The 23378-nt window shown below is 44.1% G+C and overlaps 2 protein-coding genes across 4 annotated transcripts in view; both read right to left on the minus strand.

The window, feature by feature from the left end:
- Positions 1-21127, minus strand: part of LOC143788886 (protein shisa-4-like) — a 29346-nt gene extending 8219 nt beyond the window's left edge. Inside the window, exons 1-4 of one of the 3 annotated variants that reach the window (XM_077278808.1) lie at positions 20967-21127; positions 12700-12862; positions 12184-12305; positions 9364-9504 (exon numbers count right to left, since the gene is read on the minus strand). In XM_077278808.1, the coding sequence (XP_077134923.1) occupies positions 9364-9504; positions 12184-12305; positions 12700-12862; positions 20967-21024 (484 nt within the window). In that variant the 5' untranslated portion in view covers positions 21025-21127. Of the gene's footprint in view, positions 1-9321; positions 9505-12183; positions 12306-12699; positions 12863-20966 lie in introns of all 3 variants that reach the window. The other 2 variants (XM_077278807.1, XM_077278809.1) reach the window with 2 other exon arrangements.
- LOC143788166 (uncharacterized) lies at positions 1559-7048 on the minus strand. Its single transcript, XM_077277593.1, has 6 exons — positions 7004-7048; positions 4474-4533; positions 4319-4393; positions 3802-3997; positions 3486-3648; positions 1559-2729 (listed from the first exon to the last, which is right to left on the minus strand). Exons 1-6 carry the CDS (start codon positions 7046-7048, stop codon positions 1715-1717), a joined length of 1554 nt encoding a protein of 517 aa, XP_077133708.1. The 3' UTR covers positions 1559-1714.
- Positions 21128-23378: the final 2251 nt, after the last annotated feature.

Genomic DNA, 23378 nt, shown 5'->3' on the forward strand with positions numbered 1-23378 from the left:
GCCGGTCAAATGACTCGCGCACATTCAAAGAGTCTGATATGGGCCAAAAATTATATGGCAACAATTTCAATTTCCCCCAGCCACGACCTCTTCCCCACACCGAAGGCCCTGCGATGCCATTTGTTGTGGTTGGGGATGAGGCATTCCAAATGTCTGCCAACCTATTGAAACCCTACTCAAGTCGGGGCTTGGACCACACGAAAAGGGTGTTCAATTACAGACTGTCCAGGGCCAGAAGGACTGTGGAGTGCGCCTTTGGCATCCTTGTCTCTAAATGGCGGATATTAGGATCCGCCATTAATCTGAAAACTGAGACAGTGGATGAGGTGGTGAAGGCGTGTGTGGTTCTCCACAATTTTATTCTGTCCAAAGAGAGACTGAACGTTGATCTGGATGAAACCATAGCCAACCCATTGCCCAATTTCCATGATCATCCTCTGAGGTCAAGCGTGGAAATTGCGCAGATGAGGGACCGTTTTGCGGCCTATTTTGTGTCAGATGTTGGCCGTCTGTCATGGCAAGATTCAATGGTGTAATAAACTGTTGGACTGTATTCTGGTGTGACTATGCTAAAAATAGTTCACCAATGTAAATGTGCCTTATCTAAAAAACTTGTAAACCTTTGTTTTTAAAATGTTGTGTTTTAATAAAAAAAATTTCTTACGTTTTCTACCATGCTTCCAAGACAAAATTTATACCATACCATATTTATTTGTTTGTCAGATCGCCGTGTATCGTTGTGTTTGACAGCAAAATCAACGATACCAGCGATGTTTTACACTGGTAACCAGGGTAAACAACGGGTTACCAAGCGCATGGTCGCGCTTATGTTTACCGTGGTTACCAGTGTTAATTGTAAACTAAAAAATAAAAATAAATATACTCATCTTCGCGTCCCCTGGCGTCCACTTCCTGCACTGAGTGAGCGCCGGCCGTAAAGTGAATGCACAGCACAGCGTTGCTGTGAGGGACGTCACTCAGTCAGTGCAGGGAAGCTGACGCCGGGGGATGCGATTGTGAATATTTTTTTTTTTTTTTCATTTTACACTGGTAACCAGGGTAAACATCGGAAGTGCGCCCTGCGCTTAGCAACCCGATGTTTAACATGGTTACCCGGGGACCTCGGCATCGTTGGTCGCTGGAGAGCGGTCACACAGACAGCTCTCCAGCTCCCAAATAGCGATGCTGCAGTGAATTGCATCGTTGTCTGTTTTGCTGCAGCATTGTTAAGTGTGAAGGTACCTTTACAGTATGTGTCCACGTTCAGGATTGCATCCTGAATTGCTCAGGTTTTTTCATCAATATTTGTAAGCCAAAACCAGGAGTGGAACAATTAGGAAAAGTAGAATAGAAACATATGCTCCACTGCTGTATTTATTACCCACGCCTGGTTTTGGCTACAAATATTGAATTAAAATCCGGACCAAATTCGGATGCAATCCTGAGCGTGGACACATACCCTTTTTCTTTGAAAATAACTCATACACTTTAGTGTTTGGAAACACCTCATACAGCAATGAACGACACCCAAAGAAACGGTCAAATTAAAAAATCCAAAAATACTGTCTGACATTGCATATATGAGGCGTTTGAAGCACAAATAAACGGCGCACGGAGTGAATTACCGAGCATTGTACTTGAAAAGAAGACCAAATATTGTATACAAAAAAATAAATTTTTATTGGGGGGAAACAGAAAAAAAGGGAAAAGCAAATTAGGGGGTATCAACATCCGAGGGTGGATCAACATCCGCTACCAGCGGTGACCGGTAGCTTCGAGTTCTGGACCTGAGAGTGGGAGTGGTAGAGGAGGAGGAGCCGCCATACTGAAGGAGGCTTGAGGGCAGGTCCAAACCCCCCGCAGGGTACACTGGGGAGACCGCCTCGTCAGTGGAGGAGGGAGGAGGCAACACAAGCCGCCTTCTTTTTTGGCTTGGTTGGCCCTGGCTGCTCCTGCTGTGGCTAGAGCCACGACGAGATGGTGTGTGTCCTGGAGCAGCCAGAACCTGTGCCTCTGGGTGTGTGTCTGTGTGCCTCCTCTTATGTTTTCTTTTTTTTTTTTCCCTGCCTTCGGCGGCATCTCCCCCAGAAGCACTCCTACGGGAGGATGAGGGCCTGGCAGGAGCAGGAGTGGGCCGCACACTGGTATGGTGGCTGTGGTGGCGTCGCCCGGCACTTGGACCAGGGTGGGGTGGCTGGAGTGACTCTGCAGCAGTAGTCGGAGTCACGCTAGCCAGCGACGGCACTACGGGCAGTGTCGCTGACTGCGCGACCCGAGACTGCTGCAGAGCCCTCACGTAAGAATTGTGGCAGTCCTGCATCACCGAAATCTGGAGTTCCGGCGTAAGGTTTTCCACCATGCCCTTAGCAATTGTGCTTAAAAAATGTTTTGCCGGATTTGTGAGCTCGGCTTCCAGGATTTCAAGGCGCCGTCCCATACTGGACATTTCATCTCTCAACGCCTTGAAACCGTTCTGGAACACCGTGCCCAAGTGCAAAAATTCAGGCATGACTGACCTGTCCGAGGCCCGCTGGCGCTGTCGGGAATTCCCGAACGAAGGTGCGCCAGAGGCCTCGGGCAGGGGAAAACCTGACGTACCGGCAGCCGGTTCTCCAGATGATGGTGGTGCAGGCCTGCTGTCGCTGTGGGATGGCTGTGACGGCTCAGATGGCGATCCATGAAGTTCCGCTTCACAGGGGGGAGCTCGCTGGAGGGTGCTGCTGTGTGTCCTGTGAAAAGATAATGTAAAAATTAGTCTTCAATTAATAAACTATCACATACGCCAACTCCTGTAAAAAAATGTTCATTACATGACACAACAAAACATTACAATCCCCTGTCTCTCACTCTGTGTGGCCTATAATAAATTGCTGATTGTTATCGCCAGCTGACCATTAGGGCTCACGATAACAATCATGGACATACCGACGGCAGAAAATGACTGTACATTCCCTCTGCCAAAGGCAATGCATACCCCTGTCATATTTTGAAAAAATTTTGGTGTGAAATAATAATTTCAAGATGCCGTCTATGTCTCAAAAATAATAGAAAATTTAAGGTCTATAAAAAAAAAATTTAAAAAAAAAAACAAAAAAAAACTTTGCTGATCTGATCGCAGGAATGTCCATGACGTTAGGATCTTGTGATCGAGACGTCATCATTATTCCTGCGATCAGAACTACACTGACTCAGAACGTAACCTGTCATGGACTACAAGGACTCTCGCTTAACCTAAAAAAAATACCGTGGATGGCCAATATGCTACGCTGACTACATTGATGGCCAAGACACTATGTGCCTGGGAAATGTACTATGTGGATACGTGGCTAGAACGTGTACTATGTGGCTGCGATATAGTGGCCTGCAAACATACTATGTGTGTGGATGCACAATGTACGTGGCTGGGCAATGTACTATGTGGCTGTGCAATATATGTGTCTGGGCAATGTCCAATGTGCAATATGGTATGTGGACAAAATACTTACTGTCGGCGGCCAAGGATTGGTCTTAGGAACTGTAATTGTCGGTTGTATTTATATGGAACCGACTTGGCCGCAGCAGCACCACTCCTCGATTGCTCCTCCTCAGCACGCAGCCCCTTATTGAAACGGTCCTTCATGGATCGCCATCTGGTCCTCAACTTTGTCACTGTGAATGCAAAGAAAAAAAAAGGTTACATATGTAGCATTTTAAAATGATAAAACAACCGTGTGTGATGCAAAGTTTAGGCGTTGATAGCATCACACACGGTTGTGTTTATCCTGGCAAGATGGGTCATAGCAGCGTATCAGCAATACTCACTAAAGGTGCCTTTGTCCTTGGCGGAGGCACTGTCAAAGCCATCCCACAGCGACTTTGCCACCTCTGCCCACAAACGCCTAGAAACCACCTGGTCCATGTGCCGGGGGTCACGGCTGTCCCACAACGGGCCACGCTCCTGGATGCTGGAGATCAGGAGCTCCACATCGATACTGTCCCTGTGGTCCCGTTGTGAAACCTAGAAAAAATAGAAAACAAAAAGGTTACAAATAGGCAAATATAAACAACCATCATCAGCACCTGGCATGATTTGTACCTTTGCCCTATCCTTTGCCATTTTATGTATGTATATTGATGGTTTCTAAACCTGTATTTTTGAATGTTTTTGTGCAGGGAGTTCAACTGTATGTTACCTTCCCCCAAATACTTGCTGCCCTGAAAAGCTATATGTAATTAAGCTTAGTAAACAGCCCTAGTGAAACCAGGTTGCTCCTAATGTTCCTCCCAGCAGGATGCCACAAAAAAAAAAAAGATAAAAAAAAAAACAACAAATACTCACTTGCCGGCCTGACGACCCATCTTGGCACCGATCTCCCTGCTCCCGCTGTGTGCCTTCCCCCTCACTTGAAGAAGCCTGTAAAAAAATGTATACAAAAATTAGTGACAATGCTACAAATGGCAGCGAATAGTAAGCAACTGGACATAATTACTCACCGCACTCCCCCTCGCCGATTGGCCAGATGCTGGAGAACTCGCCATTATTGCAAGTTTGCTCTGCAATGAAAAAATGAGCAAAAAATCACATTCAAAGCAATGCCACATACAATAAAACATTAAAACAACCACAATTGACTGTTGACTGATAGGACAATGCAAACTCAAAAAGCGACACCACAACGCCATACATTACAAGAGAAGACAATAGAAGAAACAATACAAGAATAGACCCAAACAAAATTAAGCAAAAATAGACACCTATGTCCAAATTTAAAAAAAAAAAAAATACAAAAATAAAGAGGAAAAAAAAAGGCACAATGAAATAGCAAACTGCACGCCATACTTTACAATAGCAACAAGACATGATCCAAAACAACACCATCTGGTGACATCTACCACAGAAATACATCTGAAAAAGGCGATAAATACCATTATAGATAATAAGCAATAAACATTACAGGACAATATACAGCAACCCAAAGAAAAACCATAGTCAAATAGAAAAGAGAACACAAGAAATTTTTAAAAAAGGGCCCAAACTAAAAAAAAAAAAAAAATAAATACTACACACTTGGCTATGGAAACATTAAAGACAGGAGATATATATATGGAAGCCATACAGAAAACGAATGGCATATAGCAGCACGGAACAATACAATACAAATGAAACATCATAAATGTAGCCCCCCACCAGCAAGAAAAGACACTCAAGGAAAGAAAAAAAAATGCCAACAGCATAATAAAACCCAGCAAGACATGAGCCTAGAAAACGCCATACGGTTACCCCAACAATAGAAGCCAGAAAAAGACATGCACCACAAATTTTACAATAAAAAATCTTACAAAAAAAAGGCATTGAACATCCGCATGACACAAGAACAACCAAAATATAAATCCAAAACCAATCCAAACCCAGCAAGGCCGCACACAAGAAACGCCAGCATATATCAGAAACACATTAAAAAAAAATGTTATTATTCAATAACAACCTACAGTGCCATAACCGTACAATATCACAGAGCAAACATTGCACAAATTAAATCAAAAAAAAAAATAAAACACAGAAAAAAAATTATGCAAAGAGAAATATATACTTACAGGTTTGGAAAGCAGGTTGCTCCTCTCAGTGTCTTGTGTGGATAGCCTGGTGAAAGACAATGGCAAACCCCCACCCCTTTTTTTATATATATAGTGCTTTTTTTAAGTGTCTAGACAAAGTCTAGACAATGTTTTGCATTTTTGTAAGAAAAACGCATGCGTCGTACAACGCATCACGACGCAAGTACTTGCGTCGTCTGCGTTGTCAATGCAAGTCAATGGGAAAAAAGGCGCATCGACGACGCAAACACGACGCAAACACGACGCATGCGTTTTTTAAAAAGTCTGCGCCGCCCAAAAAATGCAACATGTTGCGTTTGCCGCGCCCTGGCAGGTGCGCCCTAACGCCGCATGCGGCGTACGACGCACCACAACGCATGACAACGCATGTACATGCGGCGCCATGCGGCCCCAATGTTAAAGATAGGGCCGCACGACGCATGCGGTGCGTTGCGGCGGCGACGCTGCGGCGCACACCGCAAATGTGAACGTAGCCTAAGATCCACAAGAATGCCCTCGACCCCCCTGGACGTCCCATTGTGTCTGGTATTGGGGGTCTTTGCAATCCGATCTGCCAATTTATCGACTTTTACCTTAAACCACTAGTCGAAACATTACCGTCATATGTACGTGACACAACGGACGCCTTGGCGAGGGTCGACGGCATTCTTGTGGACCATAATACCCCGATGGTAACGGCCGACGTGGAAAGCCTGTATACCTGCATTAACCATCAACATGGCCTAGATGCGGTCCGCCTCTTCCTGGAGGCCTCCGACCGTGATGGCCCGTTATGTGATCTCATTCTGGAGCTGCTGCACTACGTCCTGACCCACAATTTTTTTGTTTACAAAGATCATTTTTATCTACAGAGGCGCGGCACAGCCATGGGCGCGGCCTGTGCGCCCTCGTATGCCAATCTCTTCTTGGGTGCCTGGGAGAGATCTATCTTTGGCGACGAGGGCCCACGGGCCGCCTCCCATGTGCTGTGCTGGCATAGATATATAGACGATGTTTTTTTCTTGTGGGACGGGACGGTGCAGCAGCTGGGAGAATTTATGGGGACGCTGAATCAAAACTCTTTAAACATTTTTTTGACTTATAATTATGATCTCAAAAAAGTTAATTTTCTAGATGTCAGCTTCGAAGTGGACCTGGATAGGTCCATACAGACAGATGTATATAGGAAGCCAACATCTGTGAATTCTTTGATTCATGCGTCTTCAGCTCATATTCCATCCACGATACGGGCCGTCCCGGTCGGACAGTTCCTCCGGATGAGGCGGATCTGTTCATCAGACGCAAAATTTGAAATGCAGGCCTCCGATCTTAAATCTAGGTTTGCTGCGCGGGGTTATTCAAACCGGTGCATCAAGCAAGGATACCGGAGAGCACGGGCGACTCCACGTGGCAACCTTCTCAGAGGTACCAGAGCTCGACCAACCACCACTGATAATGGACCAATTCGGTTCATATCGACGTTCAATCACGAATGGGAGGACATGCGGCAGATCCTATTAAAACACTGGTCCATCTTGAGTGTTGAGCCCTCCCTGGGAGAATGTTTGGGTGATTTCCCTTTGATGACTGCAAGAAGATCCAAAAATTTAAAGGATCTTCTTGTTAGCAGTCACTATGTGCCTACTACGAAGCATCCATTCTGCACTAAAGGCCCAACGTTAGGTTGTATACCATGTGGTCGCTGTCTTGCCTGCTCAAATGTCCTGCGCTGCTCCTCTTTTCAGTCGTCCGATGGTAAAAAAAATGTTGACATAAGACATCGGATTTCCTGTAGCAGTACAAATGTGATATATTACGCTACATGTGGGTGCCACAAAATTTATGTGGGACTCACATCAAGGGAACTTAGAGTCAGGGTACGGGAGCATGTGCGGGACATTTGTGCGGCCAAGACAGCGACCGATATTACCCTCCTTAAAACCATCCCCCGGCACTTTAGGCAGTATCATAACTGCGAGCCATCTTCATTTAAGGTGAGGGGGATAGATTTAATCCACCTTGGCATTAGAGGGGGGGGATTATAAGAAAGTGTTGGCGCAAGTCGAGGCAAAATGGATCACGCTACTAGATACGTTGACCCCTAGGGGTCTAAATGAATCTCTGTCCTTTTCCTCCTTCCTGGGACCTTGATTGTCCTTATGTCCTTGTGCTCCTGTCTTAGTCCTATGGACTGTTGCTTAGGGTGTTTTATTTTATTTGTTTTAATTATTTCAACTTGTTTTTATATGTGGTGTAATGTTGGTTTATTTATAATCCTTGCAGCAGGACCTAGCAGTGGGGGCCACTCTCTCTACCCTCTTAAGGGATGTGACAGGGACATCAATCCAGACCTCTGCTCTACTTTCTTAACTGACCGAAGGTGCCTGGGAGAATCATTGGCGGATACTGATGGAGAAAGGATCTATTGCTGATGACTACGCGATTTATGATCCTGTATGACAATGATCCGTCGATTCCCATCGTTCCGCTCGTATACTTACAGGACGTTTATACCTTTGTATTCTCCTCTTTACCCTTCCTCTGTCCATATTTGTCTTACCCTATATTTGGGTCCGAGTGGTTGTGCGCATGCGCTCTGCTGCCTGGGATTCCTGTGGTGCGGCGGTGCGTCTCTATGCCTTCCTCGCATGCCTGGGGCTTTCCTCCCCACGCATGCGCAGTTATGCATGACGCTCCCCGGCACTTCTAGGACCTGTGGCGTGCAGCGCGCATGCGCCGGTTTTGACCACCCGTGATTGGCCCTGATTACACATGTGATCAACCCTTTGACCTCAAAAGGTCCTCTTGCATTGATTTTTTCACCTCCCTTGAGAAAGCGGTCTGTTGGGGACGCGAAACGTGCGTCGGGGGGCTCTTTCTACACCCGGCCCCAGAAATTCCTCCAACCTATACCCGTGGTAAGTGCTGGCTGGCCCTATATGTTGTTACTTAGTACTTTGTTCACTTGATACTCTGCTTTTTGCGGAGGTTTGCGCCATACCAACCTGCCTGTGCCGTACTTTGCTATATATGCACTTTATACTTGGATAGACTACTAGGCACTAAGGGGTTGAAGCAGTTGGAGGTTTCTGGGTGCCCTGTTTTCTTGCTTTGCACATGTGTCACTTTATTGGATCTTTTTATGTATACTGTTGGTATTTAAATGTAACGTGAACTTTCAATAAAATTCCGTTTTATTCCTTCATACCCAAATGAACTCTTCTTTTCTCCCTATGGAAATGTTGCTTTGAGTGGGTATACTGCTTCCTTGTATGGGCTAAATGGTAGCCTATCAGGTGGTTTAAATAATGTTTAAGAGGTTTTTCTGGCTATTGATACCTTACCTTGTATAATTAAAGGGAATCTATCTAAAATACAGTTGCTCACCCTAAAGAATCACACTGAAGGTGCACACCCTATAAATGGCATTTAATAGGGGAAGCTGGTGTGATGTATCCTTATTTATTAGCATTTTCATGAGTTCCCTAGGGGGACTACATGGGCAATGAGATGGGAGCATTTCATGAGCACATTCAGAAGTTGTTTCCAGGTGTCCAAACGTCATGTAAAACTAAAGATTATTAACATAGGCCTGAACGTGGACGTTTTTGCATCATCATGCTTGTGGCTGCAAAATATGGACATACAGCATGCAAATAAGAGAAGCCGACACAATAACGACAAATAGGGAAGGTTATCTTTGGCCATGCTTGGAAATACTGCATACTGACTAAAAAGCCTACTTACCACCTTATTTAGTTGGATAGCTGGCATAGCCACTTGGCTCACCTGGATATGGTGGTGGACCTTGTCCAGCATACATAGATTGGTTTGCCACCGGCATGTATCCTGTAGCCGGTGTGGAAAATGGCATTTGTACCATGGGCTGCTGACGAACATTAGTGACTGTCATGCTAGTCACATGAACTGCTGAAAAGTCAAGGGAAAATGTATTATTGTAAAAAAAAAAAATTATTAAAATTACAGAACTAAGGTTTCATTACATAATGAACCTGACGGCTGTTTAATAATGCCGAATGTACGGGCTTCAAAAAATACTGACAGGCTCTCATTACCAAAATCTCTAAGCGTTGGAGCACCAGAATAAGAGTCCACTGAGCTTAACTATGTGCAAGGAAGGCTCATTCACACATGCGATATTCCATATACGAGAAAAACTGACAGAGTTTCATCAGCAAATTTTGGTCAGTTTGATCCGTTTTTCTCGTCAAAAGGAAAAAAAGAAAAATATTCCTGATTCTTCTCATATATAAGAGTTTGTGAAAATCAGACCACAAACGGATGACATCCAAGAGCGGTTCGATTAATTTCACAGATCTATAGACTCGCATTGCCATTTCCTATTCAACACTCGGATCAAAATCTGACAGGTCTACGTGATTTTGCACAGACCACTTGGTATGTGGAAAATCACAGACATGTGAACAACCCCATTCACTATAGTAGGAGAAATACAAATACTGTTCGCACATGAAAAACAGACATCTGAAAAAAAGTCTTCCTCTTTAGACCTATCAATCAAGCCAAGCTGTGGAAGGAGAAACTGGAGGAAGCCACCCAGTGGACAAATCTATGAGAGCCCGACACTTATGCTGAAGGGGTTTCCGGTTTCAGAAAATCCAAATCCCCTATGCTTTATATCATCCTCAAGAGGTCCAGCTCAGAGTTTCTCCCGGTGTTTGTTATCGACAGCGCTGCAGGCCACATCGGCGGCGCTGCAGGAAACACTGACAGCGCTGCAGGACACATCGGCGGCGCTGCAGGAAACATTGACAGCGCTGCAAATGTAGCATCAGTGCTGCAGTCAGTGGCAGAGACTCAGGGTTGGACCTAGGGAGATCGAGTAACCCCTAAGGACAGAGGGATTCTGAACCCGAGAAACCCTTTTAAAGCTTTAGTGCTCAATGAAGAAGTTGTTTGTCTTTAGTTCCTGACTTCTGTGGTTTTAGGCAGCAAGACATAGCATAGTTGAAAGGTTCCCCATCCATGGGATTGTGTCTGTCAAGTAGTAACCTATATACACTCACTGGCCACTTTATTAGGTACACCTGTCCAACTTCTTGTTAACACTTAATTTCTAATCAGCCAATCACATGGCGGCAACTCAGTGCATTTAGGCATGTAGACATGGTCAAGACAATCTCCTGCAGTTCAAACCGAGCATCAGTATGGGGAAGAAAGGTGATTTGAGTGCCTTTGAATGTGGCATGGTTGTTGGTGCCAGAAGGGCTGGTCTGAGTATTTCAGAAACTGCTGATCTACTGGGATTTTCACGCACAACCATCTCTAGGGTTTACAGAGAATGGTCCGAAAAAGAAAAAAAATCCAGTGAGCGGCAGTTCTGTGGGCGGAAATGCCTTGTTGATGCCAGAGGAGAATGGGCAGACTGGTTCGAGCTGATAGAAAGGCAACAGTGACTCAAATTGCCACCCGTTGCCACCCGTAGGCCTAAGAGCATCTCTGAACGCACAGTGCGTCGAACTTTGAGGCAGATGGGCTACAGCAGCAGAAGACCACACCGGGTACCACTCCTTTCAGCTAAGAACAGGAAACTGAGGCTACAATTTGCACAAGCTCATCGAAATTGGACAGTAGAAGATTGGAAAAACATTGCTTGGTCTGATGAGTCTCGATTTCTGCTGCGACATTCGGATGGTAGGGTCAGAATTTGGCGTAAACAACATGAAATCTTTGGGATGTGGTGGAACGGGAGATTCGCATCAGGGATGTGCAGCCGACAAATCTGCGGCAACTGTGTGATGCCATCATGTCAATATGGACCAAAATCTCTGAGGAATGCTTCCAGCACCTTGCTGAATCTATGCCACGAAGAATTGAGGCAGTTCTGAAGGCAAAAGGGGTCCAACCCGTTACTAGCATGGTGTACCTAATAAAGTGGCCAGTGAGTGTATATGGAATGCTAAAAATATATATATCACAAAAGACACCTTTCTTAAAGGAATCCTTTATTTATCAGATCCGTAATAGCGTAGTTCTATAAAATGCCTCTCGTGCGTCAATCCATTTACCACTGTGTGCCACTAAAACTACTAGTAATAGCAAAATCATGTGTTTCATAAAATCAGAAATATGTCAGGACTGTTTTACCATTGAATATACTGGTATGATTATATATGCCTTAAAACAATAATAAAAAAAGTCGAACTGTCCATTTTGTTTATATAGCTTTCCATAGACAGTCGGGACCCAGATCCTGCTCGGCCCTCATCTAATTGTATGTCTGCTGACACATAGGAAGGTGAACTACAAGAGTTAGGTACACCTTGTCGTGGTGAGATGGCTTTTACACTTTTTTGATCACAGCAGTGTTAACCAACTACCCCAATGTTATTTACATGTAGTATTCATTTACTACAGAGTATTTGCTCATTTTGTTTTCACCTTCAGTTCTGTCTTACATGGCCAGTGTGAATGTGCGCTTATGCATTGCACTTATGAGCCAGAGCATATGTTGGTATTTTTGGGGTTTTCCATTACATACATTTTCTCTAAGCTGTGTCTTAAGTCCAAGCTTTGTAACGTACAAGCCAAGCAGCTCTGCTCTACATTCAGATTAGATTTACTTACGCTGTGAACGCCGTGGACAGCAGAGTCCAAAGCACATGCAGAGAGATTTACAGCAACAGGCGATAACGCCGGCAACAAGAATAAAGAAGAGTACGATGCCACATCCAACCACAAAGTAAAGGCTATTGAAAAAGGGAAAAAAATAAATAAAAGCTTAATTCATTTAAATACAATTATATATGCTCCGCCCTACTCAATTCTCAGTTTATTTATATACTTCATTATACATGCTTCGTCATATTCAATTAAATTTCTCATTTTTAATATTATATAAAAAGTATTAAACCCATCAGAAGAAGAATTATTCATGAAAAAAAAAAAAAAAAAAAAAAAAAAAATCACAAGTATGGAAGAAACACACACTAAAAAGATACCCATAAGGAATTTAGACTGTGAGCCCCAATGGGGACAATGATGATGAATGATGTCAGTATAGTGTACTGGAATTAATGGCGCTATAAGAGTAAAATAATATTAGAAGACCATAAGTCTTGATTGCAAAAGAATGTAAATTACTTGTTTAAAATGCACATGAATTGGGACTGGTCCAGTTGGGTGCCCGGCAGAATGTTGCAGTATCGGTTTGTGCAGGTTCCGGCGCAGAATGAAAGGACACAAGTCTGCCCTCGATGGAGAGTAAAGTCAGATCCCACGTAAGGTGCGCAGTCATCACCGATAACTAGAAAATTAGAAAATATACAAGAATTACATAAAGCTTCACAAGTATTACATCAACGGACAGCATTTGTGGTTACCGAGAGCCCACATATTACTTTTATTTCTCCAATTTACAGCGGGTGCGGTGCGCAGGACAGAAGAAAATGTTTTTACTTCTCCATTTTCTAAATTTAGAGAATCCTGCCACATAACAGATGTGAACAGACGAAAGGGAAACATCTGTGCCCCCAACCCTTCAATCAAGATTAAATATTGGATCATATCAATGAAGGTAAGGTCAGAAGACAAATACCGGGGGGTCCACTCATACTAGATTACACACCATGGGTTGTATTGATCTTCGCAAACTTGAGTCACTGCTGCACATAAGCCATTTCAGAAGGTATATATATATATATATATATATATATATATATATATATATATATATATATATACACATATATATATATATATATATATACATACACACACACACACACACACACACATACATACACCGTATTTATATTTTGGAAGCTATATGTGGGAGGTGCATATGGGGTTGCAGGCTATTTGGGAGGGTAAATGTGGGGTTGCATGCTATAAGTGAGGGTGGGGTTGTAGGCTGTAGCTGTGGGGGTACATGTAACATGTGAGGGTACACATGTAGTTGTAGGCTATATGCGGGGTTGCAGGTTATATGCTCCCTTTAAGAAAGAAGAGAGCGGTAGTGTGCATGATCCAAGGCTCTTCAGATCAGCAAGGCAGTCGGACCCCCCAAGCAATTGTCCCCTATCCAATGAACATGAGAACAGCCCTTTAAGCAATAGAACACTATAGTACTGAAGCTGGGCTGCAACCGAGAATGCAAGAGCTAATATTTCATTGCCTCTCCAATGTGTCCACCTTTAGGCATGAGTTTGACTTAAATCATACCCGTTGGAAGTTCAATTTGCATATTTTCCCCTGCAAAATTGTGATTATTGGCAAATATACGCCAACAAAGTCCCCCTCCATTATCATAGTGATGCCACACAGATCACTTCCCCAGTGACAGGGAATGAGAAGACAGCAACACAATAGCCACAGCTCGGTATCAGTAGCCATTTCTCCATAATTTTTTAGGTCTTCACATTCTGCTCACTCAGTTTAGACAGCACTTAGGATTACGTTTTTTATTTTCTGCAGCTCCCTATTAATGAAAATTAGGCTTTTATTCTAAACACTCTTTTTTTATGTTATTTTTTGGCAATCCATCTACTTCAAAGGGTTAATCCTGGCCTCTAACTTCAGGAGCTCACTGCTCCCCTGTCTCCAGGCTTCCTGTTTTCTGGTGGGAGGTTAGGCTTCTGAAGACTGACAGTACAGGACAGCAGCAGAAGTCTGAACTATGCACTCCTCCATGCAGCAACCTACCAGCTTCAGAGCAGCGCTTACAAGCTCTAACACAAAGCTTTCACGAGCACGCTCTTTAAATAGGAAACGGACCACCTCTTAGTAGACTGCAGAAATAGCCGAAAACCTAGCTAACAAACTGTACATGAAAGGGGGTTGTCCACTACTCAGACAACCCCCTACTCAAGCCATACCCTTCCCCCTTTTAGAATAACAATACCCAATCATTTCCAATGTAATTCCGGCGGTGTCGATGCCATCTCTCCTGATCGTGTAACATCATGCGAACCCTGCAGCCAATCAGCGCTGCTTCACTTTCTTCGCCTTCAGACAAATCGCTTACTAAGGGACTAAGAGACACTGCTGCTCTCTTCCTCCGGATGTATGAGATACGTCCGAAGGCGGGGAGAGTGAAGCAGCGCTGATTAGCCGCATGATCCGCGTGACTTCACACTTATCGCCAGGAGAGAAAGCATTGACCCTGCTGGAACTACAGTGTTATTTTAAAAGTGGGCAACGTATGGACTTAGAAGGGGTTGTCCGAATTGTAAAAATCCCTCCATTCTTGAAAACAGAAAGGATTTTTAATAAGAGAAATTGTAAAGTTTCTTGATTTTACAAATACTTTGCAATTTTACTCATTTTACAAAGTGAGAGAAAACCCCTTTAACTTTATATTTATCAGTCACGATTCAGCTTGGATGAATATTTACAGAGCTCACACTTTACTTTTTATTTTGCCATAACAATGAGTTCAGACAAGGAATAATTTTGAAGTGCAAATTAAATTGCAGTGGTGTCCTACAGAAAACATGCTGAAGGCCATGATAAAATATCAGTCATCCTCAAATATTCGCAGTTTCTGCCCTGTGAGAATAATATGCAGTCCCAATAAATGTAACCATATATTTGTACTTGTATGAACACGTTGATTTTCCAGGTCATATTCATAAAGACTAAAGACTGATACTCACAGACACCAGCTTTAATAAGATAGGTGCACCGAATTTATTCGGAGGCAAAAACCTAATAAATTTGGTGCATCTATTGACACCCACAAGCCAAATAGTAAAATCGGCGTCAAACAAAGGGTAGTGTACATTTGGGAAAAAATGTATACCAATTTCTGGCATAAATTATAGTGAATTTTCTTAGCTATGAAAAGCTGCGAACCTTCAATTTGCCAGTAAGTTGTTGAGAGACGTGAAAAGTTGGGAAACGTTGCAACCGATGAAAAACCCTGTCCACCACAAGTGGTCGTGGATTCAGCCGCATAGAGAACCTCAACATGGGGATGTACACCAAGCCAAAGCCAGCACAAATTTACACCTGCTCATTGGAGCCATAGGTATAATTTTCAATCCAAATTGCACATTTTTTTTGTTTTTATTTTTGTTGAGACAAGTGGCTTTTAAATAAAAATTGGTGCAATTAGCTACAACAAAAATAGGTTTAGACTTGCTGCTGAAACATCAGTCTTCATAAATGAGGATCTAAATATTCCAAGACTACAAACTTACTTGACACCAGTAATGAATTTGCTGGCAGTGTTACAGATACAGTCCCAGAAAATCCTGAGTGGTTCCACATTAAAAAAAAAAAGATGCTAAAGTTGCACGAGTTCACTAAGGGCTCATTCACACGTCAGTCTTCTTTTAAAACACACAAGAAAAACTGACCGAGTTTCATCAGTGATCTTGGCCAGATTTTCATCAGAGTTTGATCAGTTTTTCTTGTACGTGGAAAGAAGAAGAAAAGTGACTCCTATCTAACATGGCATGGAGTGCCGTCAAAATTTTTCACGGACCCATAGACTTGCATTGCCTATTTTGAACCCACACTCTGATCAATATCTGAGATAAGAGATTTTGCAAGGACCAATCAGTCCTCAAAAAAAAAAAAAATCAAGGACATGCGAACAGTCCTATTCATTATTACAGGCACGAATGTCATCTGTGACAAACACTGATAGCACACATATGCAAAAAAACAGAAGTCTGAATGAGCCCTAAATTGGGATATTTCCAGGTGGGTTTGGAGCCACTCCAGGGTGGGATTTAGAGGGATTGTCCACTACTTAGGGTACCGTCACACAGTACCATTTACATCGCTACGACGGCACGATTCGTGACGTTGTAGCGATATCGTTACGATCTCGCAGTGTCTGACACGCTACTGCGATCAGGCACCCAGCTGAGAATCGTACGTCGTAGCAGATCGTTTGAAACTTTCTTTCGTCGCTGTATCTCCCGCTGTCATCGCTGGATCGTTGTGTGTGACAGCGATCCAGCGATGCGTTCGCTGGTAACCAGGGTAAACATCGGGTAACTAAGCGCAGGGCCGCGCTTAGTAACCCGATGTTTACCGTGGTTACCAGCGTAAAAGTACAAAAAAAAAAACCGTACATACTCACCATCTGATGCCCATCAGGTCCCTTGCCGTCTGCTTTCCGCTCTTACTGTCTGCCGGCCGGAAAGTGAGAGCAGATCACAGCGGTGACGTCGCCGCTGCGCTCTGCTCTCACTGTACGGCCGGATCTCAGTGAGAGCAGGAAGCAGACGGCAAGGGACCTGACGGACATCAGATGGTGAGTATGTACGGTTTGTTTTTTTTTACTTTTACGCTGGTAACCACGGTAAACATCGGGTTACTAAGCGCGGCCCTGCGCTTAGTAACCCGATGTTTACCCTGGTTACCCGGGGACTTCGGCATCGCTCCAGCGCCGTGATTGCAACGTGTGACCGCAGTCTACGACGCTGGAGCGATAATTATACGACGCTGCGACGTCACGAATCGTGCCGTCGTAGCGATGTAAATGGTACTGTGTGACGGTACCCTTAGACAACCACTTCTTGATCTATAGATAGATAGATAGATAGATAGATAGATAGATAGATAGATAGATAGATAGATAGATAGATAGATAGATAGATAGATAGATAGATAGATAGATAGATAGATAGATAGATAGATAGATAGAATCTATACTCCCCTCCAGCCTTGGGGCCATTGTGGCCAAGATTTCTGGTGGTGCTTAAAAAGGTTGTCCACTACTTTTTCCACTGATGACCTATCCTTTAGATTGATGATCTGCCGGGGTCTGACACCCGGCACCCCCGCTGATATCTGTGTTGGCCGCAAGTACTCACTTGCGGAGCATGCCGTCTTCTGATAATGGCCGCCGCAGGGTACTGCACATTCATCTCCTATTGAGTTGAAAAGGAGGCAAATGTCCAGTACCTGGCCGTGGCCACTATAAGAAGACAGCCAGCTTCGCAAGTGAGTACTTCTGGCCAACACCGATAACAGCTGATCGGCTGGGGTGTCAGACATTGATGACCTATCCCAAGCATAGGTCATCAATTAAAAAGTAGTGGACAACCTCTTTAAACACCTCTCCTGGGACCATCCTCAGTCTGCCCCAGAATGTCCACTTTTGGAAAGGGTCATCATAGACACCAGCCCTTTCAGGTGTTCCCAGGAGATCTGGGACAGTTGCCAACTACACATACATCAACCTTTCTATGACCCCAGTCAGGACCCTTAGGGTACAGTTACACAAAACTATTTACCAACGATCACGACCAGCGATACGACCTGGCCGTGATCGTTGGTAAGTCGTTGTGTGGTCGCTGGGGAGCTGTCACACAGACAGCTCTCCAGCGACCAACGATGCCGAAGTCCCCGGGTAAACATCGGGTTACTAAGCGCAGGGCCGCGCTTAGTAACCCGATGTTTACCCTGGTTACCATCGTAAATGTAAAAAAAAACAAAAAAAAAAACGTACATACTCACATTCCGGTGTCCGTCAGGTCCCTAGCCGTCTGCTTCCCGCACTGACTGAGTGCCGGCCATAAAGTGAAAGCAGAGCACAGCGGTGACGTCACCGCTGTGCTCTGCTTTTACTTTCCGGTTACAAGCGAACGCATCGCTGGATCGGTGTCACACACACACCGATCCAACGATGACAGCGGGAGATCCAGAGACGAAATAAAGTTCCAAACGATCTGCTACGACGTACGATTCTCAGCAGGGTCCCTGATCGCTGCTGCGTGTCAGACACAGCGATATCGTATGGATATCGCTGGAACGTCACGGATCGTACCATCGTAGCGACAAAAGTGCCACTGTGAGACAGTACCCTTAGGCTATGTGCACACGATGCAGATTTGCTGCGGATCCGCAGCTGATTTTTCCGTGCAGAAACGCTGCAGATCCGCACTGTAATGTACAGTACAATGTAAATCAGTGCGGAATTGCTGCGGATTTCAAAGAAGTGCATGTCACATCTTTTGTGCGGATCTGCAGCGTTTCTGCACCCCTCCATGTTAAAATTCCTCAGGGGCAAAAACCGCAGAAAATCTGCACCAATTCCGCATAAAAAAAAAAAAAAAATTGCACAAAATCCACATAAAAACCGCGGCAAATCCACGGCTGCGGATTCTGCCAGGAGATGCCAGGAGATGCTGATTTTGTGCAAAAAATTCTGCACCTCTTTTCTGACGTGTGCACATAGCCTTAAGATGTGCACTGGGACTGCACTTAAAATAGTCTGGAAAAATACCCGGTATTCTGTATTTGTAAAAAAAAAAAAAAAAATGATATATAAAGTAATCAAAATTGGTAAACAAACAAAAGAGAAAAAAAAACACAAAACAGCAAATGGTTCATGTATAGGCCTCTTTCACACTTCAGTCTTCTGGCGTCAGTCAAAATCCGTCGTTGTGGATCCGTCAAAAACGGATCCGGTTTTTCGACGGATCCGTATAGCAGAAACGTTGAAAAACAGGATCCGTTTCTTTAGTTTTTTTGACGGATCTGTTTTTTCATATCTCCAAATGGGAGGCTCCCAAACGTGATTGGCTACTGGAAAATAATGGAAACCTATATATTGAGTGTTTTAACGCCCCATCTTTGAGAGGTTGAAGAGCAAGTGGCAGAAATGGAAGGAGTTATAGCAAATATTGTGACCATCTATGCATCTATCCATCAGGCACGTTGCTGGCAGGCTTCTTGCTGGCACATTGAGGAATGAAGCCACATGACAGGTTTAGGGTATGTGCACACGTTGCGGATTTCCTGCGGATCCGCAGCGTTTTTTTGCGGTGCAGAAACGCTGCAGATCCGCAAGTGATTTACAGTACAATGTAAATCAATGGTAAAAAAAAAACCGCTGTGCTGATGGTGCGGAAAATTCCGTGCGGAAACGCTGCCGATTAAAAGTAGCAGCATGTCACTTCTTTTTTGCGGATCTGCAGCGTTTTTGTACCCATTCTATTATAGAAATCCGCAGGGGTAAAAAATGCACTAAATCCGCACCTGCGTTTTCTGCCAAGAGATGCAGAATCCGCACCAGAAATTCCTAAGCCTAATCCGCAATGTGTGCAGATAGCCTTATATAGATTTGAGGCTGTCTGGCCAATTGGCTACTAAATACAGATTTGGAGCATGCTCAGTCATTTGACGGACAGCGACGGATCCTGCGCTCATAGGCTACTTTCACACTTGCGTTTTTTTGAATCCGTCGTTTTGGGCAAAAAACAGATCCTGCAAATGTGCCTGCAGGATGCGTTTTTTGCCCATAGACTTGTATTAGCGACGGATGGCCACAGTCGTGTCCATCGTGCAACGGATCCGTCGTGTTTTGGCGGATAGTCGGCACGAAAAAAACGTTCAAGTGAACGTTATTTTGTCCGTCGCGTCCGCCATTTTCTACCTCCGCCCCCTCCTTCCCGGACTTCAGAATGGGCAGCGGATGCGTTGAAAAACTGCATCCGCTGCCCACGTCGTGCACAAATTTCACAACGTGCGTCGGTACGTCGGCCAGACACATAGCGACGGACCCGTACCGACGCAAGTGTTAAAGTAGCCATAGGCTTCCATTCTAGCCAACGATGGACGCCGCTGGATCCGTCGTTGTCCGATTTTCTGACGCAGACGAAAAACATTTCTTTGTACGTTTTCTCCAGACGACGGATAAACAAATTCCGACGGATCCAGCGCACGACGGACAAAACGTGAGGTAATCCGTCGTAATATAAGTCTATGAGAAAAAGACAGATCCAGAGGGCAAATTCGCTGGATCCGTTTTTTGTTTTTTTTTCTTCACAAAACGACAGATTTTGGACTGAAACTAAAAGACTTAACATTGTTCTGTTGCTTTCAAGCCAACATCTGTTTGCAGCATTGCTTGCCACAAGACAGCAACAGGGAAAACACAGCCAAAAAGACAAACACCATTTTTCTGAAACTGTAACATCCATAAACGTGGTTTACAAATACAATCACAAGTGTCCAGGAAAAAAGGGGCCTTAGCGGTCATAATATACTAGGAGCTTATTGCAGACCTTCTCTACAGGACATGCACTACCTATACTTTCAGTATTAGGCCACGTTCACATGATCAGTATTTGGTCAGTATTTTATATCAGTATTTGTAAGCCAAAACCAGAAGAGGAAACGTATGAAACCACTTCTGTATTTATCACCCACTCCTGGTTTTGGCTTACAAATACTGAGGTAAAATACTGACCGAATACTGAAGGTGTGACCGTGGCCTTACTGTCACTGTATGCGCAGTCGATGATCCCGCACCAGTCAGTGCAAAGTGATGCGGAAACCATTATTTTGCAATGACTCCTATACTTTGCCCCCTCAGCCACGCTTTCCCGCCACATGATATGGATAAAACTTACAAGGAGCGATAGAGTCTGTCCAGCGATACCCACCTAGCGGGGTGCCCAGCAGGCACAGAGCAGCCACCAGCAGGACCCCCTCTGAATGCATAATGGACGCTTTTTGCAGAAATCCTGATCTTCGTGGTGGCCTGTGTTCTGTGCTGCTTTCTGTAACCTTCCTGCTTGCTGTGCCCCTCCTACAGTGAGCTGAGGCACAGGGAGGAGAAGGATGGATGGGGGGATGAGCTGACTATTAACTGTTTGCATGCTATGTTGTTAGCTACCTAGTCAATGAAAAATGCTTAGGGTGCAGGCAAAAATAAATGTAAAAAAAATAAAATAAAATAATAACGCCTAGGAAACAACCAAACGTTGCTAAAAAAATTGCTAAAAATAAATATATAGACAGCAGTGTCAAAACGACTTGGAAGACGAGAAAGACGTTCATAACTGCGTCAGGCTTCAGAAGCTGTGAAGCCACTAAAAGATGAGATTTTTCCATTTTTCAAGCGGCTTCTGTGTGAAAGCTGCTCACTAGTTGGTGTATAAAGTTAAAATAAAAAAAGATGTTGGCAGGAAAGATGCTGTGAAAACAACCAAAAAGAAACCAAAAGCAACGCTGCTCCAAAAGTCAGCGGGTCTGCCGTCATATCATAGACGGCGAGCGCACATAATATGCGCACACAATGTCTTTTTCAGGCGAATTCTTCATATAATCTGCCTGAAAATGTGCAGCATAACTGCTGCAAAAATAAATATAATGCACAGCAATGTAAAAGCGACATTGCTGTGTGCAGGAGTCGTGTTTAGTTATTTTGTTTAACCACCTCAGGGTCGTCAGTATAGGAGAAACTTTGTAATTTATATCTTTCTTTATCCGTAACAGAAAAACACTGATGATGAAACACTGATGGTAAAAACGGACACAGGGACCAAATACTGATGACACAGATGGTAAAAACGGACACAGGGACCAAATACTGATGACACAGATGGTAAAAACGGACACAGGGACCAAATACTGATGACACAGATGGTAAAAACGGACACAGGGACCAAATACTGATGACACAGATGGTAAAAACGGACACAGGGACCAAATACTGATGACACAGATGGTAAAAACGGACACACGGACCAAATACTGATGACACAGATGGTAAAAACGGACACAGGGACCAAATACTGATGACACAGATGGTAAAAACGGACACAGGGACCAAATACTGATGACACAGATGGTAAAAACGGACACAGGGACCAAATACTGATGACACAGATGGTAAAAACGGACACACGGACCAAATACTGATGACACAGATGGTAAAAACGGACACACGGACCAAATACTGATGACACAGATGGTAAAAACGGACACACGGACCAAATACTGATGACACAGATGGTAAAAACGGACACAGGGACCAAATACTGATGACACAGATGGTAAAAACGGACACAGGGACCAAATACTGATGACACAGATGGTAAAAACGGACACAGGGACCAAATACTGATGACACAGATGGTAAAAACGGACACACGGACCAAATACTGATGACACAGATGGTAAAAACGGACACACGGACCAAATACTGATGACACAGATGGTAAAAACGGACACACGGACCAAATACTGATGACACAGATGGTAAAAACGGACACAGGGACCAAATACTGATGACACAGATGGTAAAAACGGACACAGGGACCAAATACTGATGACACAGATGGTAAAAACGGACACACGGACCAAATACTGATGACACAGATGGTAAAAACGGACACACGGACCAAATACTGATGACACAGATGGTAAAAACGGACACACGGACCAAATACTGATGACACAGATGGTAAAAACGGACACAGGGACCAAATACTGATGACACAGATGGTAAAAACGGACACAGGGACCAAATACTGATGACACAGATGGTAAAAACAGACACACGGACTAAATAATAATGACACGCTGTTGGTGATAAAGGACACATGGACCAAACACTGATAATAATCTTTATTTTTTTATTTTTATATAGCGCTAACATATTCCGCAGCGCTTTACAGTTTGCACACATTGTTGTCGCTGTCCCCATTGGTGCTCACAATCTAAATTCCCTATCAGTATGTTTGTGGAGTGTGGGAGGAAACCAGCGTACCCGGAGGAAACCCACACAAACACGGGGAGAACATACAAACTCCTTGCAGATGTTGTGCTTGGTGGGGTTTGAGGCTGCAGTGCTAACCACTGCTCCACCGTGATGACACAGATGGTAAAAATGGACACACGGAACAAATACCGATAACACACTGATAAAAACAGACCACACACTGATGGCACCGACACCGGTTTTTTCACATACATGTTTTATACGGACGTGTGAAGGAGGTCTAGGACAGTTTTGTGGGGGAAGAAACTTGTTACGCTAAGGAAGTGAATCACAAATCTGTAATTTTTCC

The sequence above is a fragment of the Ranitomeya variabilis genome, chromosome 8 (assembly GCF_051348905.1).
Source record: "Ranitomeya variabilis isolate aRanVar5 chromosome 8, aRanVar5.hap1, whole genome shotgun sequence".
Lineage (NCBI taxonomy): Eukaryota > Metazoa > Chordata > Amphibia > Anura > Dendrobatidae > Ranitomeya > Ranitomeya variabilis.

What these genes read in the sequence shown, in the direction of transcription:
- LOC143788166 (XM_077277593.1), bottom strand. Translation starts at nt 7,048, where the DNA reads ATGAACCGAATTGGTCCATTATCAGTGGTGGTTGGTCGAGCTCTG. An exon ending in ATGGGTCGTCAGGCCGGCAA is followed by an intron (nt 3,998 to 4,318) that starts GTGAGTATTTGT and finishes TATTTTTTCTAG; the next exon opens with GTTTCACAACGGGACCACAG. An exon ending in CAAGGACAAAGGCACCTTTA is followed by an intron (nt 3,649 to 3,801) that starts GTGAGTATTGCT and finishes TTGCATTCACAG; the next exon opens with TGACAAAGTTGAGGACCAGA.